This window comes from Lissotriton vulgaris, unplaced genomic scaffold (genome assembly GCF_964263255.1).
Source record: "Lissotriton vulgaris unplaced genomic scaffold, aLisVul1.2 SCAFFOLD_689, whole genome shotgun sequence".
Classification (NCBI taxonomy): Eukaryota; Metazoa; Chordata; class Amphibia; order Caudata; family Salamandridae; genus Lissotriton; species Lissotriton vulgaris.
Genome location: NW_028240911.1, coordinates 701,432 through 722,952, shown reverse-complemented (window position 1 = coordinate 722,952; position 21,521 = coordinate 701,432). Strand labels below are relative to the sequence as shown.

The window sequence follows — 21,521 nt, the reverse complement described above, 5'->3', positions numbered from 1 at the left end:
AAGAAGTGTGGAAACGATTAGAAGCGTACAGGTTTACGCCACACCAGACAACGGGCGTCACCCCCTTTGAGTTGCTCCGAGCAAGAGTGCCTAACACTAAACTATCGCCAGGCTGGATGGGGTGGCACAAGGGATGGTCAGACCACTCCAAGGAATCGAAGGGGTTAATGAGGCAGAGTGAGGCCATGGTTGAGAGAAAGGAAAGGTTTGATAGGCTCCACTCTACACTAGTCTGGGTTCAAAGTAGGAGATGACATTAGGATCAGGACACCCACTGGTAGGGAAAGTTGGTCAGAACATAGCAGGCCCACTAAGATTGTGAAATTGTTTAGGAATGCTGTGAAGAACCGGGAAGGGAAGATCCAGAACTTGGGTAGGGTTGTGAGGTATCACCCCTCTAGACAAGATCCCTGTAAGGATGGGGGCTGGAAAATGCTTCAGTGGGGAGTAAGGTACCCCCTCCCAGAGAACAGGTGACGGTCCCCCACCTGGTTGGCAGAACAAGCCGGAGAGTGACTAGACCGCCCAGACATTTGGAGCAGTATTTGACGATGTAACATCCTGTTGTATACCTTGTTTTCTGTTGTTTTAATTCTTACTTCTCATTCTGTAGAGAAGGGGGATGTGTGGTATCTCCCGCCCGTTCCCGCCCTCCCCGGCAGCACCGCATGTAATGGAACTGCTCGTGGTGACATCACTTCGAATGTCACCACGACCAAGATTCCAAGGCGAGCGCCGCGGGGCTTGTGAGGCTGTCACCGGCGGCGGCTGAGCGGTGGCTGAGGTCGTTTCGTTCCCTCTACTTTTGATCCTGAATAAATCCTTGGTTGAACCTACATCTCCTGGTGTCCGTCATATGTAATGTGAATGCTACACTGGCGACGTGGGTGGGATGTAATTTCACCTTCCCCGTTACGAGTGGGCTAGCCAGTCCTTTCACAACTTTATTATCCTAAAGTTGTTGCAAAATTAATCGATGTCAAAAGGAACTTCAAAGACAAACCACAGATAACTTCAGAGCAAAGAGGATAATCGCGTTGTCAGCGATAGAGACTGTGTGGTGTTACCAGATAAGAGAAAGAACTGAATACCACCTTATGAGGAGCCGAATCTAGCGCAACAGTGCCATTTAGTGGATTGACAGTTTAATGTCCCTAACCCAGCATATGCAAAACAGATAAGAATTTTTTATTTTTTGACAGAGACGAACTGCTCTGAATTTTACACAAAGAGAAAAAAAAAGAAGGAGTTCTAAAGCCCTTAATAGAACAATAACCTGACTCTCATTCCTAACCCCTTTGGAAGTTCAAAAATAAACGTTCAACAAATTCAGGGTGGATATATAGCAACATTATCATTATGCAAAGTGTGACACCACCACCTTTCTTTCTGACTAACCCAGGGGAGCCTACAATACAATGGAAGAAGTGGAAGAAAGTGTTTTTGAACTATGCAACAGTGTGTGGCCCAAACCTTGGGTTAGAAAGGAAAGTAGCCCTATTAGCATATACCTAGGGGCAGAGGGGGAAGAGGTGTTGAATCACTTACCAGAACTGGAGGCACAGGAAGCAAGAGGTCTGAATGAGTTGGAAATCAGCCTTAAAAAATTAGATTTGCACTGACTTCCTAAGACTAGCACAATAATGGAGAGATACCATTTTGGAAAGCGGGTACAGAAGGAAGGGGAGTCTGTAGAAGATTTTGTGCCTGATCTGCGCAAATTAGCCGCGACATGTAAGTTTGGAGGGGCAAGTGAAGAGAGGATCAGGGACCAGTTTGCGTTAGCGTGTAGGACGGAGCGCGTATGTGAAGAGCTATGGTTGAAAGATGACGCACCACTTAGGGAAGTCCTAATAGTTGCTAAGCAGGTGGAACACATGCTGCAGTGCGTAAGTGAAATAAAAAAGGACAGTGTTGGGAAAGGAAGCGAAGACAAACCCAAAGTAAGCGAAGTTGTGGCTGAATGTGAAGGTGTGTCAGTGGTCAAAGGACAGAAGAAGGGAGATAATGAGCAAAAAGAGAGCAAGACGGGAGGGTCATTCAAGGGTACCTGTTTTATGTGCGGAAAGCTAGGACACATGGCGAACTACAAGGGGTGCCCTGCTCTCAAATTCACATGCAATAAGTGCGGCAAGAAAGGTCATTACAAGCAGTACTGCAGGAGTGGACAGGGGTTTAGCAAACAGAGTAAGGATGGGATAAACACAGTCTGTGACGAAATAGTCCTGCAAGTGGGTGGAGATAAGGTATGCAGTCCAAAAGACACCATAAAAGTAAATGGCACTGAGGTAGAGGCATTGTTTGATTCCTGCTCAAGGATAACAATCATCAGCGCTAAGGAATTTTCATGGGTGTCCAGCGGGGCGATTAGATTGATGAGGATGGACGTAAGGCCTGGGGGGTATGCTGGTCGCCCCATCTCCATGAAGGGGTACTTCTGGGACACAGTAGAGTACAAGAACAGAATAGTAAGGTCCAAAATCTATGTGTCTACAGTTGGTGACAACATCCTGGGCTGGCAGGCTCAAAAAGAGTTAGGGGTCTATCTTAATCCCAACAAGAATCCACAAATCCTCATACAAGAAGTGCAGGATTCGAAGGAAGACTTGGTGACAGAGTTCAAAGAGGTGTTTAGAGAAGAACTGGGATGTTTGAAGAACTACTGTCACAAGATCAAGCTGAAAGGAAACGGGAACCCTGTAGTGGCCAAAGTGAGGAAGCTACCCATTGCCATCCAGGAAGCAGTGAAGATTAAACTACAGAAGCTGTGTAAAGCAGGAGTCATCGAACCAGTGGAGGCAACAGAATGGTTGGCGCCAATTTTGGCAGCCCAAAAAAAAGATGGGTCGGTTCGTTTGTGCATTGACCTTAGGGCCTTGAACAAAGAGGAAGTGGTTGACAGTTTCCCTCTGCTCAACATCACTCAAATGATGAGCATGCTAGAGGGCGCGAAAGTGTTTTCTACACTTGATCTCACCTCAGCTTATTTCCAAATCAAGCTACATGAAGAGTCTCAAAAACTCACGGCATTTGTGACACCAATGGGTGCATTCAAGTTCAAGAGGATGCCTTTCGGGTTAGTATCGGCAGAAGCCGTGTTCCAGAGGCTCATGGGCAACATCTTGAAGGAGATCACTGGTTTCCTATGTTACCAGGATGATGTGCTGGTATTTGCAAAAAATAACGAAGAACACGACAAGAGGCTGAGGCAAGTGCTGACCAGGTTTAGGTCGCAGGGGCTGATGGTTAAAAGAGAAAAGTGCAGGTTTGGCTGCAAGGAACTGGATTTTTTAGGACATAAGTTGACAGCAGAAGGCATACGTCCAAAAGCAGAACTCCAAAACACCATTATGAACTTGATGCCCCCGAAGAACAAAGATGAAGTCAAGTCCTTCATGGGAATGCTAGAATTTTATAGCAAATTCATACGGAACTTTGCAGGAAGGACGTTTGCCATTCGACAGTTGCTGAGAAAGGATGCAACATTCAGTTGGAGTGAGGTCTGCCAAAGGGAGTTTGAAGACGTGAAGGAAGCACTCGCCGAAGCACCCAGCCTCAAGTCGTTCATACCCAATCGAGTGACTGTAGTCACCACCGACGCAAGTGCGAAAGGGCTAGGAGCGGTCCACACCCAAGTAGGAGGAAGTGGGGAGGAAACAAAAGCCTTCGCATCAAGATCACTGCAGAAGTCGGAGACCAACTACTCTGTGATCGAAAAGGAGGCCTTGGCGGTATTCTGGGCATTGAATAAGTTCAGAGACTTCCTATGGGGAACAAGGTTCTTCCTTCGACAGACCACAAGCCTTTGGTAGAAGTGTTCGGCAAGAAGGGTCTTGATGTGATCTCCAGTAGAATCAGACGATGGGTTGTAGGCCTCCAAGAGTACACCTTCAAGGTTGAATATGTCCCTGGAACGCGAAATTTTGCAGCAGACTGTTTGTCACGTCTCATGATGGAAAATTAAGAAAAAGGAGCTGATGGAGAAGTGGGAGACGAGATGGAAGACTACCAAAAAGAAAATGTATGCGCAATTATTCAGGGAGCAATAGGGGAAGGAACATGGAAAGAAGCACTTAAGTCAGACGAGCTCATGGATAAAGTGCGTTGTAGAGAACAAAGCAAGTGGAAATCTGAAGATAAGCGGAACAATGCTCTACGGCCATACTGGATGGTCAAAGACGAACTATCAGTGGTCGACGAATGCTTGTTCACAGGAACGAGGTTGGTACCACCTACAGCGGTGAGGAAGAAACTGGTGGACATGGCTCATGATGGTCACCAGGGCATCACTAAGACCAAACAAAGATTAAGAGAAGACTACTGGTGGCCGTGCATGAACCCCACCATCAAAAGGAAAGTAAGAGACTGTATCCCGTGCAGCGTCAGCGACAAAGTTTTGAGACAACAAACACCTCCCATGGTGTGTAGGCCACCGCCAGCAGGACCGTGGGAGGAGTTGGCGTTGGACATTGTTGGACCTCTGATGGGAGAAGTGCGCACACCATACATTCTAGTGCTAATGGATCTGTACTCAAGATGTCCGGAAGTTAAGATAGTGAGCAAAATCACGACGAAAACTGTCATTGAGTTCCTTCAAGAGTTGTTCATCAGAGAAGGACCACCCAGCAGTTTACTCACGGATAATGGGATGCAACTATGCTCGAAAGAGATGAGAGATTTCCTTGAAGAGCGTGGAATCATACACAAACGTTGTGCCTTATTTATAGCAGGCCCACTAAGATTGTGAAATTGTTTAGGAATGCTGTGAATACCCGGGAAGGGAAGATCTAGAACTTGGGTAGCGTTGTGAGGTATCACCCCTCTAGACAAGATCCCTGTAAGGATGGGGGACGGGCAAATGCTTCAGTGGGGAGTAAGGTACCCCCTCCCAGAGAACAGGTGACGGTCTCCCACCTGGTTGGCAGAACAAGCCGGAGAGTGACTAGACCGCCCAGACATTTGGAGCAGTATGTGACGATGTACCATCCTGTTGTATACCTTGTTTTCTGTTGTTTTAATTCTTACTTCTCATTCTGTAGAGAAGGGGGATGTGTGGTATCTCCCGCCCGTTCCCCCCCTCCCCGGCAGCACCGCATGTAATGGAACTGCTCGTGGTGACATCACTTCGAATGTCACCACGACCAAGATTCCAAGGCGAGCGCCGCGGGGCTTGTGAGGCTGTCACCGGCGGGGGCTGAGCGGTGGCTGAGGTCGTTTCGTTCCCTCTACTTTTGATCCTGAATAAATCCTTGGTTGAACCTACATCTCCTGGTGTCCGTCATATGTAATGTGAATGCTACACTGGCGACGTGGGTGGGATGTAATTTCACCTTCCCCGTTACGAGTGGGCTAGCCAGTCCTTTCACAACTTTATTATCCTAAAGTTGTTGCAAAATTAATCGATGTCAAAAGGAACTTCAAAGACAAACCACAGATAACTTCAGAGCAAAGAGGATAATCGCGTTGTCAGCGATAGAGACTGTGTGGTGTTACCAGATAAGAGAAAGAACTGAATACCACCTTATGAGGAGCCGAATCTAGCGCAACAGTGCCATTTAGTGGATTGACAGTTTAATGTCCCTAACCCAGCATATGCAAAACAGATAAGAATTTTTTATTTTTTGACAGAGACGAACTGCTCTGAATTTTACACAAAGAGAAAAAAAAAGAAGGAGTTCTAAAGCCCTTAATAGAACAATAACCTGACTCTCATTCCTAACCCCTTTGGAAGTTCAAAAATAAACGTTCAACAAATTCAGGGTGGATATATAGCAACATTATCATTATGCAAAGTGTGACACCACCACCTTTCTTTCTGACTAACCCAGGGGAGCATACAATACAATGGAAGAAGTGGAAGAAAGTGTTTTTGAACTATGCAACAGTGTGTGGCCCAAACCTTGGGTTAGAAAGGAAAGTAGCCCTATTAGCATATACCTAGGGGCAGAGGGGGAAGAGGTGTTGAATCACTTACCAGAACTGGAGGCACAGGAAGCAAGAGGTCTGAATGAGTTGGAAATCAGCCTTAAAAAATTAGATTTGCACTGACTTCCTAAGACTAGCACAATAATGGAGAGATACCATTTTGGAAAGCGGGTACAGAAGGAAGGGGAGTCTGTAGAAGATTTTGTGCCTGATCTGCGCAAATTAGCCGCGACATGTAAGTTTGGAGGGGCAAGTGAAGAGAGGATCAGGGACCAGTTTGCGTTAGCGTGTAGGACGGAGCGCGTATGTGAAGAGCTATGGTTGAAAGATGACGCACCACTTAGGGAAGTCCTAATAGTTGCTAAGCAGGTGGAACACATGCTGCAGTGCGTAAGTGAAATAAAAAAGGACAGTGTTGGGAAAGGAAGCGAAGACAAACCCAAAGTAAGCGAAGTTGTGGCTGAATGTGAAGGTGTGTCAGTGGTCAAAGGACAGAAGAAGGGAGATAATGAGCAAAAAGAGAGCAAGACGGGAGGGTCATTCAAGGGTACCTGTTTTATGTGCGGAAAGCTAGGACACATGGCGAACTACAAGGGGTGCCCTGCTCTCAAATTCACATGCAATAAGTGCGGCAAGAAAGGTCATTACAAGCAGTACTGCAGGAGTGGACAGGGGTTTAGCAAACAGAGTAAGGATGGGATAAACACAGTCTGTGACGAAATAGTCCTGCAAGTGGGTGGAGATAAGGTATGCAGTCCAAAAGACACCATAAAAGTAAATGGCACTGAGGTAGAGGCATTGTTTGATTCCTGCTCAAGGATAACAATCATCAGCGCTAAGGAATTTTCGTGGGTGTCCAGCGGGGCGATTAGATTGATGAGGATGGACGTAAGGCCTGGGGGGTATGCTGGTCGCCCCATCTCCATGAAGGGGTACTTCTGGGACACAGTAGAGTACAAGAACAGAATAGTAAGGTCCAAAATCTATGTGTCTACAGTTGGTGACAACATCCTGGGCTGGCAGGCTCAAAAAGAGTTAGGGGTCTATCTTAATCCCAACAAGAATCCACAAATCCTCATACAAGAAGTGCAGGATTCGAAGGAAGACTTGGTGACAGAGTTCAAAGAGGTGTTTAGAGAAGAACTGGGATGTTTGAAGAACTACTGTCACAAGATCAAGCTGAAAGGAAACGGGAACCCTGTAGTGGCCAAAGTGAGGAAGCTACCCATTGCCATCCAGGAAGCAGTGAAGATTAAACTACAGAAGCTGTGTAAAGCAGGAGTCATCGAACCAGTGGAGGCAACAGAATGGTTGGCGCCAATTTTGGCAGCCCAAAAAAAAGATGGGTCGGTTCGTTTGTGCATTGACCTTAGGGCCTTGAACAAAGAGGAAGTGGTTGACAGTTTCCCTCTGCTCAACATCACTCAAATGATGAGCATGCTAGAGGGCGCGAAAGTGTTTTCTACACTTGATCTCACCTCAGCTTATTTCCAAATCAAGCTACATGAAGAGTCTCAAAAACTCACGGCATTTGTGACACCAATGGGTGCATTCAAGTTCAAGAGGATGCCTTTCGGGTTAGTATTGGCAGAAGCCGTGTTCCAGAGGCTCATGGGCAACATCTTGAAGGAGATCACTGGTTTCCTATGTTACCAGGATGATGTGCTGGTATTTGCAAAAAATAACGAAGAACACGACAAGAGGCTGAGGCAAGTGCTGACCAGGTTTAGGTCGCAGGGGCTGATGGTTAAAAGAGAAAAGTGCAGGTTTGGCTGCAAGGAACTGGATTTTTTAGGACATAAGTTGACAGCAGAAGGCATACGTCCAAAAGCAGAACTCCAAAACACCATTATGAACTTGATGCCCCCGAAGAACAAAGATGAAGTCAAGTCCTTCATGGGAATGCTAGAATTTTATAGCAAATTCATACGGAACTTTGCAGGAAGGACGTTTGCCATTCGACAGTTGCTGAGAAAGGATGCAACATTCAGTTGGAGTGAGGTCTGCCAAAGGGAGTTTGAAGACGTGAAGGAAGCACTCGCCGAAGCACCCAGCCTCAAGTCGTTCATACCCAATCGAGTGACTGTAGTCACCACCGACGCAAGTGCGAAAGGGCTAGGAGCGGTCCACACCCAAGTAGGAGGAAGTGGGGAGGAAACAAAAGCCTTCGCATCAAGATCACTGCAGAAGTCGGAGACCAACTACTCTGTGATCGAAAAGGAGGCCTTGGCGGTATTCTGGGCATTGAATAAGTTCAGAGACTTCCTATGGGGAACAAGGTTCTTCCTTCGACAGACCACAAGCCTTTGGTAGAAGTGTTCGGCAAGAAGGGTCTTGATGTGATCTCCAGTAGAATCAGACGATGGGTTGTAGGCCTCCAAGAGTACACCTTCAAGGTTGAATATGTCCCTGGAACGCGAAATTTTGCAGCAGACTGTTTGTCACGTCTCATGATGGAAAATTAAGAAAAAGGAGCTGATGGAGAAGTGGGAGACGAGATGGAAGACTACCAAAAAGAAAATGTATGCGCAATTATTCAGGGAGCAATAGGGGAAGGAACATGGAAAGAAGCACTTAAGTCAGACGAGCTCATGGATAAAGTGCGTAGTAGAGAACAAAGCAAGTGGAAATCTGAAGATAAGCGGAACAATGCTCTACGGCCATACTGGATGGTCAAAGACGAACTATCAGTGGTCGACGAATGCTTGTTCACAGGAACGAGGTTGGTACCACCTACAGCGGTGAGGAAGAAACTGGTGGACATGGCTCATGATGGTCACCAGGGCATCACTAAGACCAAACAAAGATTAAGAGAAGACTACTGGTGGCCGTGCATGGACCCCACCATCAAAAGGAAAGTAAGAGACTGTATCCCGTGCAGCGTCAGCGACAAAGTTTTGAGACAACAAACACCTCCCATGGTGTGTAGGCCACCGCCAGCAGGACCGTGGGAGGAGTTGGCGTTGGACATTGTTGGACCTCTGATGGGAGAAGTGCGCACACCATACATTCTAGTGCTAATGGATCTGTACTCAAGATGTCCGGAAGTTAAGATAGTGAGCAAAATCACGACGAAAACTGTCATTGAGTTCCTTCAAGAGTTGTTCATCAGAGAAGGACCACCCAGCAGTTTACTCACGGATAATGGGATGCAACTATGCTCGAAAGAGATGAGAGATTTCCTTGAAGAGCGTGGAATCATACACAAACGTTGTGCCTTATATATAGCAGGCCCACTAAGATCGTGAAATTGTTTAGGAATGCTGTGAATACCCGGGAAGGGAAGATCTAGAACTTGGGTAGCGTTGTGAGGTATCACCCCTCTAGACAAGATCCCTGTAAGGATGGGGGACGGGCAAATGCTTCAGTGGGGAGTAAGGTACCCCCTCCCAGAGAACAGGTGACGGTCTCCCACCTGGTTGGCAGAACAAACCGGAGAGTGACTAGACCGCCCAGACATTTGGAGCAGTATGTGACGATGTACCATCCTGTTGTATACCTTGTTTTCTGTTGTTTTAATTCTTACTTCTCATTCTGTAGAGAAGGGGGATGTGTGGTATCTCCCGCCCCGTCCCCCCCCTCCCCGGCAGCACCGCATGTAATGGAACTGCTCGTGGTGACATCACTTCGAATGTCACCACGACCAAGATTCCAAGGCGAGCGCCGCGGGGCTTGTGAGGCTGTCACCGGCGGCGGCTGAGCGGTGGCTGAGGTCGTTTCGTTCCCTCTACTTTTGATCTTGAATAAATGCTTGGTTGTACCTACATCTCCTGGTGTCCGTCATATGCAATGTGAATGCTACAAGTGGCCAATAAACCTATTCTTAAACAAACATCTGTGTTTGGTGTTTTGGTTGGTTTGACTACCACTGCATTGCCTAATTTGAGCCGGTGGTTTCTGGTGCTCCCCACGGCACTTAATTGTCCACACCAGTGCTTGTGCCAGCCTGCCACAAGGTGCTAATTTAGAGATGACCACCACAACAAGTACTTACTGTACATTAAAAATGGCTATTACCTGCCAGAGGCCATTCCTTTAGCTTCAGAGGCCTGAAAAAGTCAGAATTGTCACACTTGTAAGAGTGTGGTGGTTAGTAGCTATGTTGTTACTATCATTGGCAGCTCTGGCCGGGATAATGTGTGGTGCAAGCTGCCATAGCCTCCTCACGAGAGCCCCGAAACATATTTTTTTTTACAAATTAAGCACTGCTATACATGTCTCAAAGAGTCATTCAAGTCTTCTTTTCATCCAGTGTTGTCTGATTAATTATGGTGGCACTTTTGTGTTTTCCTAGCCATTAGTAGATGGTGAGTCCAGGACACTCACTAACCAAGAAGAAAAGAGTTCCTGGGGCCAACCCTCCCAGTTTTTCAGAACATCCTGCATGCCTTACTGCACACTGAAAAACGGCAGCACCTTTCTGCCAGTGTAGGCTGCTGCTGACTCAACTAGATGTGTGCCTGGAGAAATGTACAGTCCTCTTCTCCTTAGCTACACCAAACTGGCTTTGTGACCAGCTCCCCTTTCCACTGGGCTGGTGCTAAGCTGGCTACAGAGACCCGAGGAAAGAACAAGCTTCTCTTCCCCAGGTCTTCTTTTGCACTTATCATCAAGCAGGCAGGCTTCACTCTGGTCTCTTTCAAGTTAGTGAAATTCATGAACCCTCCCCAGCTGCCGTTCTTGATCTAAAACACATACCTCACACCCAGGTCTTCCTGCAAAAAGGCCTAAGCCATTGTGTCAGCTCCTGGAGCAGTTTTCATACCTCATTAAGGAGGAGCATTGACTGGGGCCAACTGTTGGCAGGCTAATGCTAATTATCCTATGTGAGGTTCAAGTGACCAGTCTAAATATTCATTAAAAATCCAACATCACCGTTGACTTGGATTTTACATAAATATTAAAAATAGTGCTTGAATTATTATGGTAGCTTGTCTCAAGCAAAAGAAAGCAGGGTTATATTATTATGAACTTTAGTTTTCTGGATAGGACAGTTACTTCTTTTTTACAGTGGAAATGGTTTTGGGGGACTCTTAGATACATCCCAACACTACACTTCTGCATGGGCTATCTTTAAATTCTAGGCATTCTACCTTGTGGGCCACAAGGCTTACTTGGTGGTGACTTATTTGATACTTAAAAATTGGGTTCTTTCTAGTCAAAAATAGTTATTTTTACATGTTCCCCAGCAGGTTTAAATGCTCCAGGAGTCAGGCTGCACAGGTAGGCCTGATGCCATGTTTTTTTTGCTAGCTTAGTGGATGGCTCAACTTGTACTGCGGTCTACAGGTGGAATTTAATTTTTCTATGCCATTAGTGTATTTCCAGCACTATACTATGACCTTACTGGGAAGTTAAATATATAATTTAGGAGTTAGCCAAAGTTAGAATGTTTTTGGTGCCATAGCACATACACAGGGGACTGGACAGCACAGTCCCGTTGTGCAGAGTTCATAAACTAGCAGCATCAGTCCCCAAAAAATGGGAGTGACCACCTCACTGTAATGGAATTGCATTTGCACTATTGTTTCTTTGTGTGGAAAGATATTGGCATTTTGAGATAGCATCTTGCATTGAGGATATAACTGATCACTTTGTAGCTGTGGGCATGGCGATTTTGGTTCAATATAATATACTCTTTATTGAACAGTGTATGACAGTACTTTGGGTATTGTATTGTGATACACATTTATGCCCTACCAAATATAAATTACAACTATGTGTTATAATAATGTAAGTGAGTCCTCATATTGTGTAGTGTGTAATGCCACACTGCATGAAGGAAAACCTCTCTGACATTGGTAAGACTGAATGGCAGTGATTTTGAAATTGGTTTAAATTGCCACCAACATTTGTGAATTCAATGGCTTATATGTTTTGTTTGTTTTCTAACCACTTTAACTTTAGTTTTTCAAAAAATTTAACTGTTTTTATTGATGTACAGCTCATAGAATAGTGAAGGAATCATTTATCCTTATGTGCATTCTTGCAAACTTTTGAATCATAGCATGAATTTCTAGCACACAGCCCAGGGTTGGCAGCACGCAGTTGCCTCTGGGATGATTGTTAATAGGGTAGGGAACATTGTGGCCTGTGCACTCACACTGTCTTGGTTCATTTTTAATCTACTCAAGGACACTCTTGCTGAACTAAAGCTCAATGCAGTTCCTTGACAGGATCCAAAGTGCAGTCCAAAGTGCCCATTTTTTTCTTATTGTCAAATACTATTACCTATGGTACATTTGCCATAATATGTTTCCTGCCTTTATAGTCCCACCTGTGTCAGCAGGCTACATCACATTGTACTTTGTCCAATTTCTCAATAGGATGATGCTGTGAACAATTTATCAGCAGTCTGCACACACCAGAATCATGATGGAGCTCAATCCTGATATATAGAAAATGCTCATAGCCCCTTCATATTCTTTGGAAAGACCGCTTCTTTTTCTCATCTTCTCATAGTGATCTATTTGCTTTTTGATACTTGGCTCAATGTCCAGTGTTCTATCTCATCCCAGTGGGGTTATGGTTTTGTGGGTTGGGACAGCTCCATTACAGTCATGCCACCAACACAGGCTGATGCTTGAACATGTAGATGTTTCTACGGAGATGCTTCCTGGAGTGTGGATTTGCTCAGTATGTCCTATAACAGTAGAGCTGCCATCAGTGTTACTTACCATTCGTACCTTTTGAGCCCCCTCTGTTGTTGCAACGGTTAACGGTAGTCTCCATGGCAGTCTGGCGATGGTTATTGACGGGCATAATCAATTGAACTCCTGCACAGCAGGATGCCTATGCATGCCCAACATAAATAAACCTACTAACTATGCGTCAAACAGCATGCAAAACCGTCAACAGCATGCACATTTCCAGTTGAAACTTCTGACATATATACCGTCATACCTAACCGGGCAGGCTAACATGGGGTCATGCTTGAGTTCACACTTGCACAGACTCCATTTCTTCCAATAGTCTGTGTCTCGATTATGCCTATGAACGGTTTAGTACAATTTGGATCTTACTGGGTGATTTGAGCATCACAGAGCAGGGCTTATTTCCCTGCCCCTATATATTAGCATCTAGTGGTTCAAAAGCGAGAGGCTCAATTTCAAGGTGTAGTTTAGAGCTTCCCAGGTGCAGTCCATTTTACCTAAATATTGTAACTAGTTTCTCTCCACCAGGGTTTTACCACAGCCATGTGTCAATCTCTTTCACTCTTAGGTTACATTCTGTTGGAGCAATCTGCAGGTCTACTGGGAATACAACTGTATGGATCCTTCTTGGTCAACCCAGATAAAAAAAGATGAGCATCTTGAGTCAGCCTTGAACAAGAAATGTGATAGTCTCTTATAGAAAGTAAAGGTGCACCAAGAGATGATGAGAGGGCAGGGAGTTGGTGTAAACTCTGGATTTATTGCAAGAGAATATGCCTCATCCACTGCCACCCCGCCATCTTCAACAGCTCCAGATATAACTTTCTTCTCAAGTAACCAATTCCATTCCAGAATCCCATGACATCAGTGCATTCACAGTCCTTGCGAGATTTCTAACTCTCAGTGTATAACTTACCATATACCTCCCTCCAATTACAAATAAACAACTTAACTCTAAGTAAATTGTGTATTAGAGTTGTAAGACCTTAAAAACATGAACATAGCTATCTAATAGCAAAAACCATTACGAAGTGAGCACCATAGATACACCAAGTAAGGACCAAAGTCCATTCCCATCTTGTGGGCAAAATTTGAGATAAATATCACTTCTGATGAATTCTGTAGTTATTGGTGTCAGTTTTTATCAGGTATGCTCACTATCACTCCAAAGAGCCGATCACTCGTAATGAGGGCCAAGGGGATTTGGAGCTAGTCAGTAATACAACAAGGGTCTGATTCACAAAGGATTTCCGCACTCGAGACGGAGGCAGCGAAGTTGTGGGGGAGTCTCCACATTCAAGGCGGATCCTCCGCAAAGAGAATTCTCATTCTACCTTGAGTGTGGAGACCTCTTCTTGACTGCTAGGCCTCCACCATGAGCAGGGTGGACATGTGTGAATCAGCCCCTCAGTGTTTGAGCTATATGCATGTTAGGGCTGTTGTCATGAAACCCATTGTGTTCATGCTGGAATTATATTTTTGTAGTAAAAAGATTAAGAAGAGGTTATATGTGTAACACAATTTACAGTATTTACATTGCCCATCATCATTTTCAGTAAAATCACACACAGATAAACAGTGTTCAATACTTAACAATTTCATTGTTGTCGTCAATGATGATGAGATCGGATTTTTGGGTTAGGCAGTATTTCTTACTGAAGTCCCAGGATTCTGACTGCTCAGAGATGAAGTAGCATCTGTTTTTGAAACTCAGCCATTTGTGAGGACAAATCAAACACATGGAGTCTAATTGGAGAAAACAATAGTTTTAATATATCTGTACTTCTTCCTTTACTACTCCATAAATTTGCATTAACGATGTGTTAGACAATAGGCTACAAGTTGGAGAGGATGTGAGTCATTCTCAAGAAAAAGTCAAAAATCTTCTTGAGTCTAACACACAAGTTTGATAAAAAAAAACCTGGGCTCAACTCCTGATAGATATAGAGGAGCCCAGACAGGCTTAACTTATGGAAATGTGTATAAATTGTTTAGCTGTACAAATAAATTGAAAAGTCTAAACAAAACACAATAACTATCAACACCAACATTTTCTAAAAATAAAGGAAAATATAATAGGAAAAATGATAACAAAATGGCAAAAATTTACTAAACTGAACTAGAGACATGAATTATTAAAGTTTAGGGGCAAAAGTAACGAGAAAAAGTAAAGCAGCTATCAGAAGTCACTGCTTCCGATGGAGCAGGACCTAGGCATGGTTATAGGCTGACAGCGATGAATGTGGAAGTCAGATACCTCAAGCAGAATGTCCTGGTCAAAGTTTAGCTTCTGACTTAAGGCCTAATTTAGATCTTGGTGGACGGGTTACTCTGTTAAAACGGTGTGATATCCTGTCTGCTGATGTATAAATCCTATTGGATATAATAGGATTTTTATTTTGGGGGACTGGATATCCTTCACTGTTGTGATGGAGTAATCCATCCACCAAGATCTAAACCGGGTCCTTAGTCTTTTTATAGAATACAGTTCCACCAGTAGAGAAGGTTGAAGACTGCATCTGGCTAAGTCCTGGTCAAGTCAGATAGATTTTGGAGGAGGGTTAGCTGACATCAATGATTTGGTGGAAAAAAAACTCTGAGAGGAGAATTTTTAATTTTCCTCACACCAAAGCCTTCTGATCAGATACTTTTTGCATCTTCACCAGGTCAAGATTTCTACCTTCATTCGACAGTGAAGGAGTTCCCTCTCTGCCAATCTCAAGGTCTGCCAATCCGATTTGGAGCCGGGTGGACCTCATCTGTGTCAACTACACAGCCTATTCCATTAGTCAACATACTCCTCCAACAACTTGACTAGGTATGGGCCATCAGAGGTAAGCCACCCAAACACAAGCTTATTTTAGAGTGGGTGATCAATTTTTTTTTTTTTTTTGCTGTTTGTCATGCCAGGTAAAATCTGTCAATAAGGGAGAGTTAAAAATTAATAATGACCCCCTCATAATTTTTTCAAAACAAACTCACTCTTTAGGAGTTTGTATTTGAATAACAAAAAACTGTGTAAAGGTTTGATGATGGCCATAGTGTTCTAACTTTGACAATAATGACAGGAACCGGTGGTACATCGGCCCTGCCAATGTTAAAAGATGTCACCAGGGTCAAACAACATCTTTAAATATGGGTAAAAGGATGTCCATAAGGGTAACGGGTGCCCTGATGAACATTAATCCATCCTCCACAGTCCCAATTAGGCCCTTTGCCCAATTTGTGCAGCTCACAATCCTCCAGCAGTTCAAGGTTGAAAGCTCTATGCGATTAAGTCATACTAAAATGGACACTTTTGCCCGCAGCGTCCTTTTGGAATTCAGGAAGTCTTGTAAGTCCAAAAATGTTCAATGTCTCATCTTTTCAAACTTTGTGGAGAAGTTCAACTTGATCACTTATAAGGCGCCCAGGAACAGCACTTAGAGGCCAGGACTCACTCCAACAGAGGCAACCTGCTGGGTTTAGTCCAGGTGTAACTGTTACAGATTGACTGATCACTTCAAGAAAGGGCCTTTTAGAGCATTTTGTGTCACAGGAGTACAGCCAACAGACCTTTGGAGTCTGCTTCTCAGTTGCAGGTATAAGCTTGCAAATCCGTCCCGAGACTCTACCACCAAATGATCCAGGCAGCAAACGTGCCATTCTGGCAGACTGCATTGGTATCAGCACCAACAAAATCAAATAAATCTTTACCATTGTGAAGGATTTCACCTTACCAGCCACCTCCAACTCGGACTTCTGCAACAATCTCTTTAAATTGTTCAGCAACAAAATCACCACCATTTACAACAACTTCAACTTGCAAATGGACCTAAAAGACCTCATGAAACACCTCACAATCTTAATCAAAGAACCAATGCTAACCACATTCTCCATCATCACCGCAGAAGAAACTGCTGCCACCAGGAAGTCTATCTACTTAGGAGTACCATTCCACCCCTGTCCCCACCATGCCTACTCCAGAGAACTGCAACCCGTCAGTGCCATTCTGAATGCCTCCATCTTCTCCATGACCCTCCCAGATGCTTGGAAACATCCCATTGCTGAAGAAACCCTCTGCCGACCCTTCAAGGATCGATAACTAGAGACCAATCTCCATGTGCCAATCCGAGCATAGTCTTAAAGAAAATCTTCAACAGATGCCTCACCGAGTACCTTAATTACTACCAACTCCTTGACACCACTCAGTCTGGGTTCAAACCCAACCAAAGCATTGAGCCTCTCCTTATCACCCCAATGCACAGCATCTGCATGACTCTTGACAGTGGGGACAGGTTTACCCTCATCCTCCTGGGCCTCTCTGCAGCATTCAACATGGTCTCTCACCCTCTTCTTTATCCAGTTCCTACATGACAGCAGAATCCAAGGACATGCCCTATAATGGATCTGCTCCTTCCTGACTGGAAGGACTGACTTAGTCAGCCTGGCACTATACACTTTAGAAGTCTATGACCTAATCTGCTGAGTTCTTCAAGTATCCTCCTTGTGCTCGACCCTCTTCAACACTTACATGAATCTTCTAGCAAGCACCATCCACTATCACAACATCAACATCCTCTGCTATGAGGCAGACAAGCAACTCATTCTCTCCCAATGCCTGCAAGACTGAAATCACCCACTGGATAAAGACCAGCTGCCTGAAGCTGAACACGGACAGGACCGAAATTGTGATAGTTGGGAAGAACACTTTACCACGGTACTCCACCTAGTGGCCAACAGAGCTAGGACTGATAACCTCTCCTCCCCATCTAGAGTATCGACAGGAAATGTGATATCACTACTCAAATCATCACTGTCAACGCTTCATGTTTCCATACCCAGAAGATGCAAAAGAAGATTTTCAAATGGCTTTCAATCAGCACCCGGAAAACCTTAATGCACTCCTTCGTCACAAACAAGCTAGACTACAGGAACACCCTCTATGCAGGGGACAACTAAAAACTGACCAGAATGCAACAGACCATTCATAACTCAGTGGGCAAAATCAATCAGAACCTCCCATGCCACACTCACAGTACACTACAACTTAGGAAGCACCACTGGCTCCCTATATACAAGCATAATTTAAATTCCTACCCCACACTTTTAAGGCACTATATAACATTGTCCTAGCATATCTCAACAATTGCTTCTGCTTTCACAAACCTTCCTGACACCTCCGCTCGTCCGGACTACTATTTGCACACGTTCCACGCATTTGGAAAACCATATCTGGCTCTCAAGCCTTCTCTCAAATCGCTCATAAAGAGTGCTATAACCTGTTGCTAAACATAAGAGCCTCCTCCTCACTTCTTAAGTTCCACAAGAAGCTGAAGACCTTGCTTTTTGAGTAGTCCCCCTAAGCACTAGGTTTGGTTAGACTCACACCTGCACAAAGCCGATACCCTTTGGGTGATAGTGCACTCTACCAATCTGCATAACTCAACATAACATAAGTGGGAGCATGTCCAGCCCTGCAGGTCTTTACACAGGCAGAAGACATAAGGTGCAGTGATATTGTTTTATTCCATAGGTCTACAAAGTGTGCTGATGAAATGTGGTTGGGCTGCCACTTTTGTAGGATTCACGAGTCAATGGGTAGAGGTGACTCCTGGCACTCCCTAACCAATGTGAAAAAAGTGACCAAACTAAAGACCTCTCAATTTTGCAGCACATCCTGTTTGCCTTACTACTAACTGTCTCATAGTGCCTTATTTTGTGTAAAATCCAACATTAGCAGAAACCTTCTGCCCTGTCATTCGGCTGGTATCAACACCAAACTGGTTCAGGGACTGGTGCATTCTCTCTCTTGCGGGCCCCAAACTAGCTACAGTTGGCCTTGAGAATAAATACATATCTTTCCTAGGTCTTCATTTATATTTATCCATGAATGGCATGCCTCACCCGGGCACTTTTTAAGTTACTAAAGTTTTTGAACCCTCCCCAACTGTCTTTCCTGAGATGAGATGAGCCACATACCTCTCACCCAAGTCTTCATACCAAAAGGCCTAAGGGCCATATGTATCAAGGTACCAATTTGCGATTCTGTAATAGCGATTTTTAAGAAATCGCTATTTCAGAATCGCAAATTGGTATGTATAAAGAAAATCGCATTTTTTTTGCGATTTCCAAATATTCCTTAATTGCGAATTCGCAAATTGCAAATTCGCAATTAAGGAATACTTTCCCATTCATTTCTATGGGCCAGGAGGCCCATAGGAAGAAATGGGAAATTTGCAATTCGCAATTTGCTAATCGCAAATTGAGAAGAATTTCAAGGGTGCAGGGGTGTCTCAAAAACACCCTGCTGCACCCCTGAAAATGACATGTGTGCGCATATGGCGCACATACATGCCTTAAGGGCATGTGTGAGCGTCACATGGCACCATTGAATTTTCAAAAAAATGTTTTTTTAAAAGAATTCGCAACTGGTAATTTGCGATTCCTTTAGTGCATTTTGGATTTTTTTTTAATTGATACATTGCATTTAAGGAATCGCAAAATTTGCGATCCTTTAACCCTTTCGATGCTCATGACGAGCTCAGCTCGTCACGATGCACAGTTGAGCTGTGCTGATGACGAGCTGAGCTCGTCATGAATAAAGGGGCTTTTAAAAAAGTCAGCACCGGAGGGGAAAACGCCTAGCAGCCAAGGTGTTAACCTCTTCGCTGCTGATGACGAGCTCAGCTCGTCATCAGCTAAGGCGCTCCTATGCTGATGACGAGCTGAGCTCGTCATGTAACGCGGTGTTTTGAAAATTGCGGCACACAGAGGGAAAAGCCGCCGCAGCGATGCGGTTAAATGCAATCGCAAAATAAGGAATGGCAAATTTTGTGATTGCGAACCCATTTGGCCTTGATACATATGGCCCTAAGCTACCACTTCTGGTCTAGGAGCAGACAAAGTCTAACATTATCTAAAAGATACTCTTCCTCTATCTTTATCAAAAATCTAACTCCACCACTGAATTGGATTTATAACAACCAAAAAAGTATTAGAATTAACCTAGTAGCTTATCCTAAACAAGAGGTAGCAGTTATTTTATTATTAACTTTAGTTTTTCTCATGCAATAGCTACTGCCCTTCAACAGTGAAAATACATGTTGAGGGGAATTCTTTGAAGGTACATGCCAATACAACGTTTTTGCTTGTACACCCTTTACTAAGCACCCTCTCTACAAGGCCTATTTTGGGTGACTTATTTAAAAAGCAGGGTTCTTTTTTATCCCAAAAGTTTTTTGACAGGTTTGCCTGCAGATTGAAAAGCACAGCAATTAGGCTATGCAGCCCATTTCTGGCCGAGTGGATGGCCCAATATCCGTTGCAGTCTCAAGGTGACAATTAATCTTCGATACCGTTGGTGCATAGTCGAGCACCATACACTATGGCCTTCGTGGAAAGATACATATGTCAATTAGGAATTAATCAATTCCATCATTTTTGTACAGTTCAAACCGAGAATCCCAAATTATTACTGTGAGTTTTTAAATTCCACTTAAAGCTTCTGGAAGGAACTGATGAAATTGTCCTCAGGGTTTACCCCCAATCATTTTCACAGCACCACTATCTCAGGAAACGTATAATTTTCTGGTAGATTAGCGCTGGGGCAAATATATGTAGTTTTGTGCTCGATAAGTGTCTCTAAGATAAGATTACCACAACACCCTATACAGCCTATTTTTCTTACTGATCTTTTCCCTTCCAAGCAGGTATAACCTCTGTGCCCATATTTACCCTTCATGCTGTATTGTCTTAATTGTACAGGAAGGCTAACCCATGCACATCAGAGCCCACACAACTTTTACTTGTAATCTTCACCCTCTCTGAATCTACTTTTATATCTGAAGGTAATGCATACAATGCATTTGGGCACTTTCCTTATCCACTCATAAGCATTGTGCTCCTGCCTTCTTAACCTACCTTTTCTTTTAGTTTGGATAGATTAAAGGGGATGATTGGCAGTCTTTTTTAATCTTCAGAAAAGCACTTTCTCAAAACGTTACTGATGCCCCTGAACCAGTTTGTCCCAGTCAAAAATCACTGCCCATTTTCTTACCATTCATATCTCCACAGAGATAGGTTTTCAAATCCTTCAAAATGTCTGTCTCCTGAAATTCAGAGCTGGAGGCTGGACATATCTGGTAGGTGCTGTTAGCATCCGAGGCATTAGTATTCTTTGTCTTAGAATGAATTTGAGTGGCATACCTAAGGGCTGACATAGTAAACAGATAAGGGTCAAGGCTGCATAATGTGCATGAACAAGCACATGCATGGAGTCAAAATGCTTATTATAAAAATAACTTTATTTGTTAAGGTAAAATCAACACCATAGTTTAAGCTCAGAATTGCAGAGTAAATAACACTGTAAATTCCATCAAGAATAATAATAAGCAAATTGTCCTTCTGGTATTGAACTACTAAAACTGATACATTCATCATCAAAATACAGGCATCGGGAACCATTTTTGGTTTCATATGACTGCTGTGGTGTATTGAAATTAAAAGAATCCAATAATTTGACAAACTGCTTTAGTGTGTGGACTTCTCCAAAAGGTGCATTTATTGGAAAAATTACACATGAAGTAGATGTGTCTGAACAGTAGCACTGTGCCACAGGACAAAGACATTGGGTAGCAATGCACAAAAATTTCAAGCAAGTGGCATAAATGATTGATGGTTACACCAACCATGAAACAACTATGGCAGCAGGGAAAGAGGCCTTCCTCTGTGTCGTAATTGCCGAGAGGCAATCTCTTGTGGGAGTACGTCCTCCCTTGTTAGACATTATTCCACACTAAGTATCCCATGGTCTGGTGAACGAGTTTCCAAGTTCTTAAAGCTAACCCTGGTGAGTTGGATATGGGACAATCCTATTTTAAGCAATCAGATGTTACGCACCAGAGAGTGGGGAAGGAAACAAGTCCTTTTGTTTATATTACCCTCACACACCCCAGTGATGTC

The 21,521-nt window shown here is 44.0% G+C and overlaps 1 protein-coding gene across 1 annotated transcript in view; it reads right to left on the bottom strand.

Moving 5' to 3' along the window:
- Positions 1-20,766, bottom strand: part of LOC147672488 (natural killer cells antigen CD94-like) — a 33,262-nt gene extending 12,496 nt beyond the window's left edge. Inside the window, exons 1-2 of the mRNA XM_086948000.1 lie at positions 20,617-20,766; positions 14,173-14,324 (exon numbers count right to left, since the gene is read on the bottom strand). Of these exons, the coding sequence (XP_086804126.1) occupies positions 14,173-14,324; positions 20,617-20,623 (159 nt within the window). The 5' untranslated portion in view covers positions 20,624-20,766. The remainder of the gene's footprint in view (positions 1-14,172; positions 14,325-20,616) is intronic.
- Between the last annotated feature and the right edge of the window lie 755 nt (positions 20,767-21,521).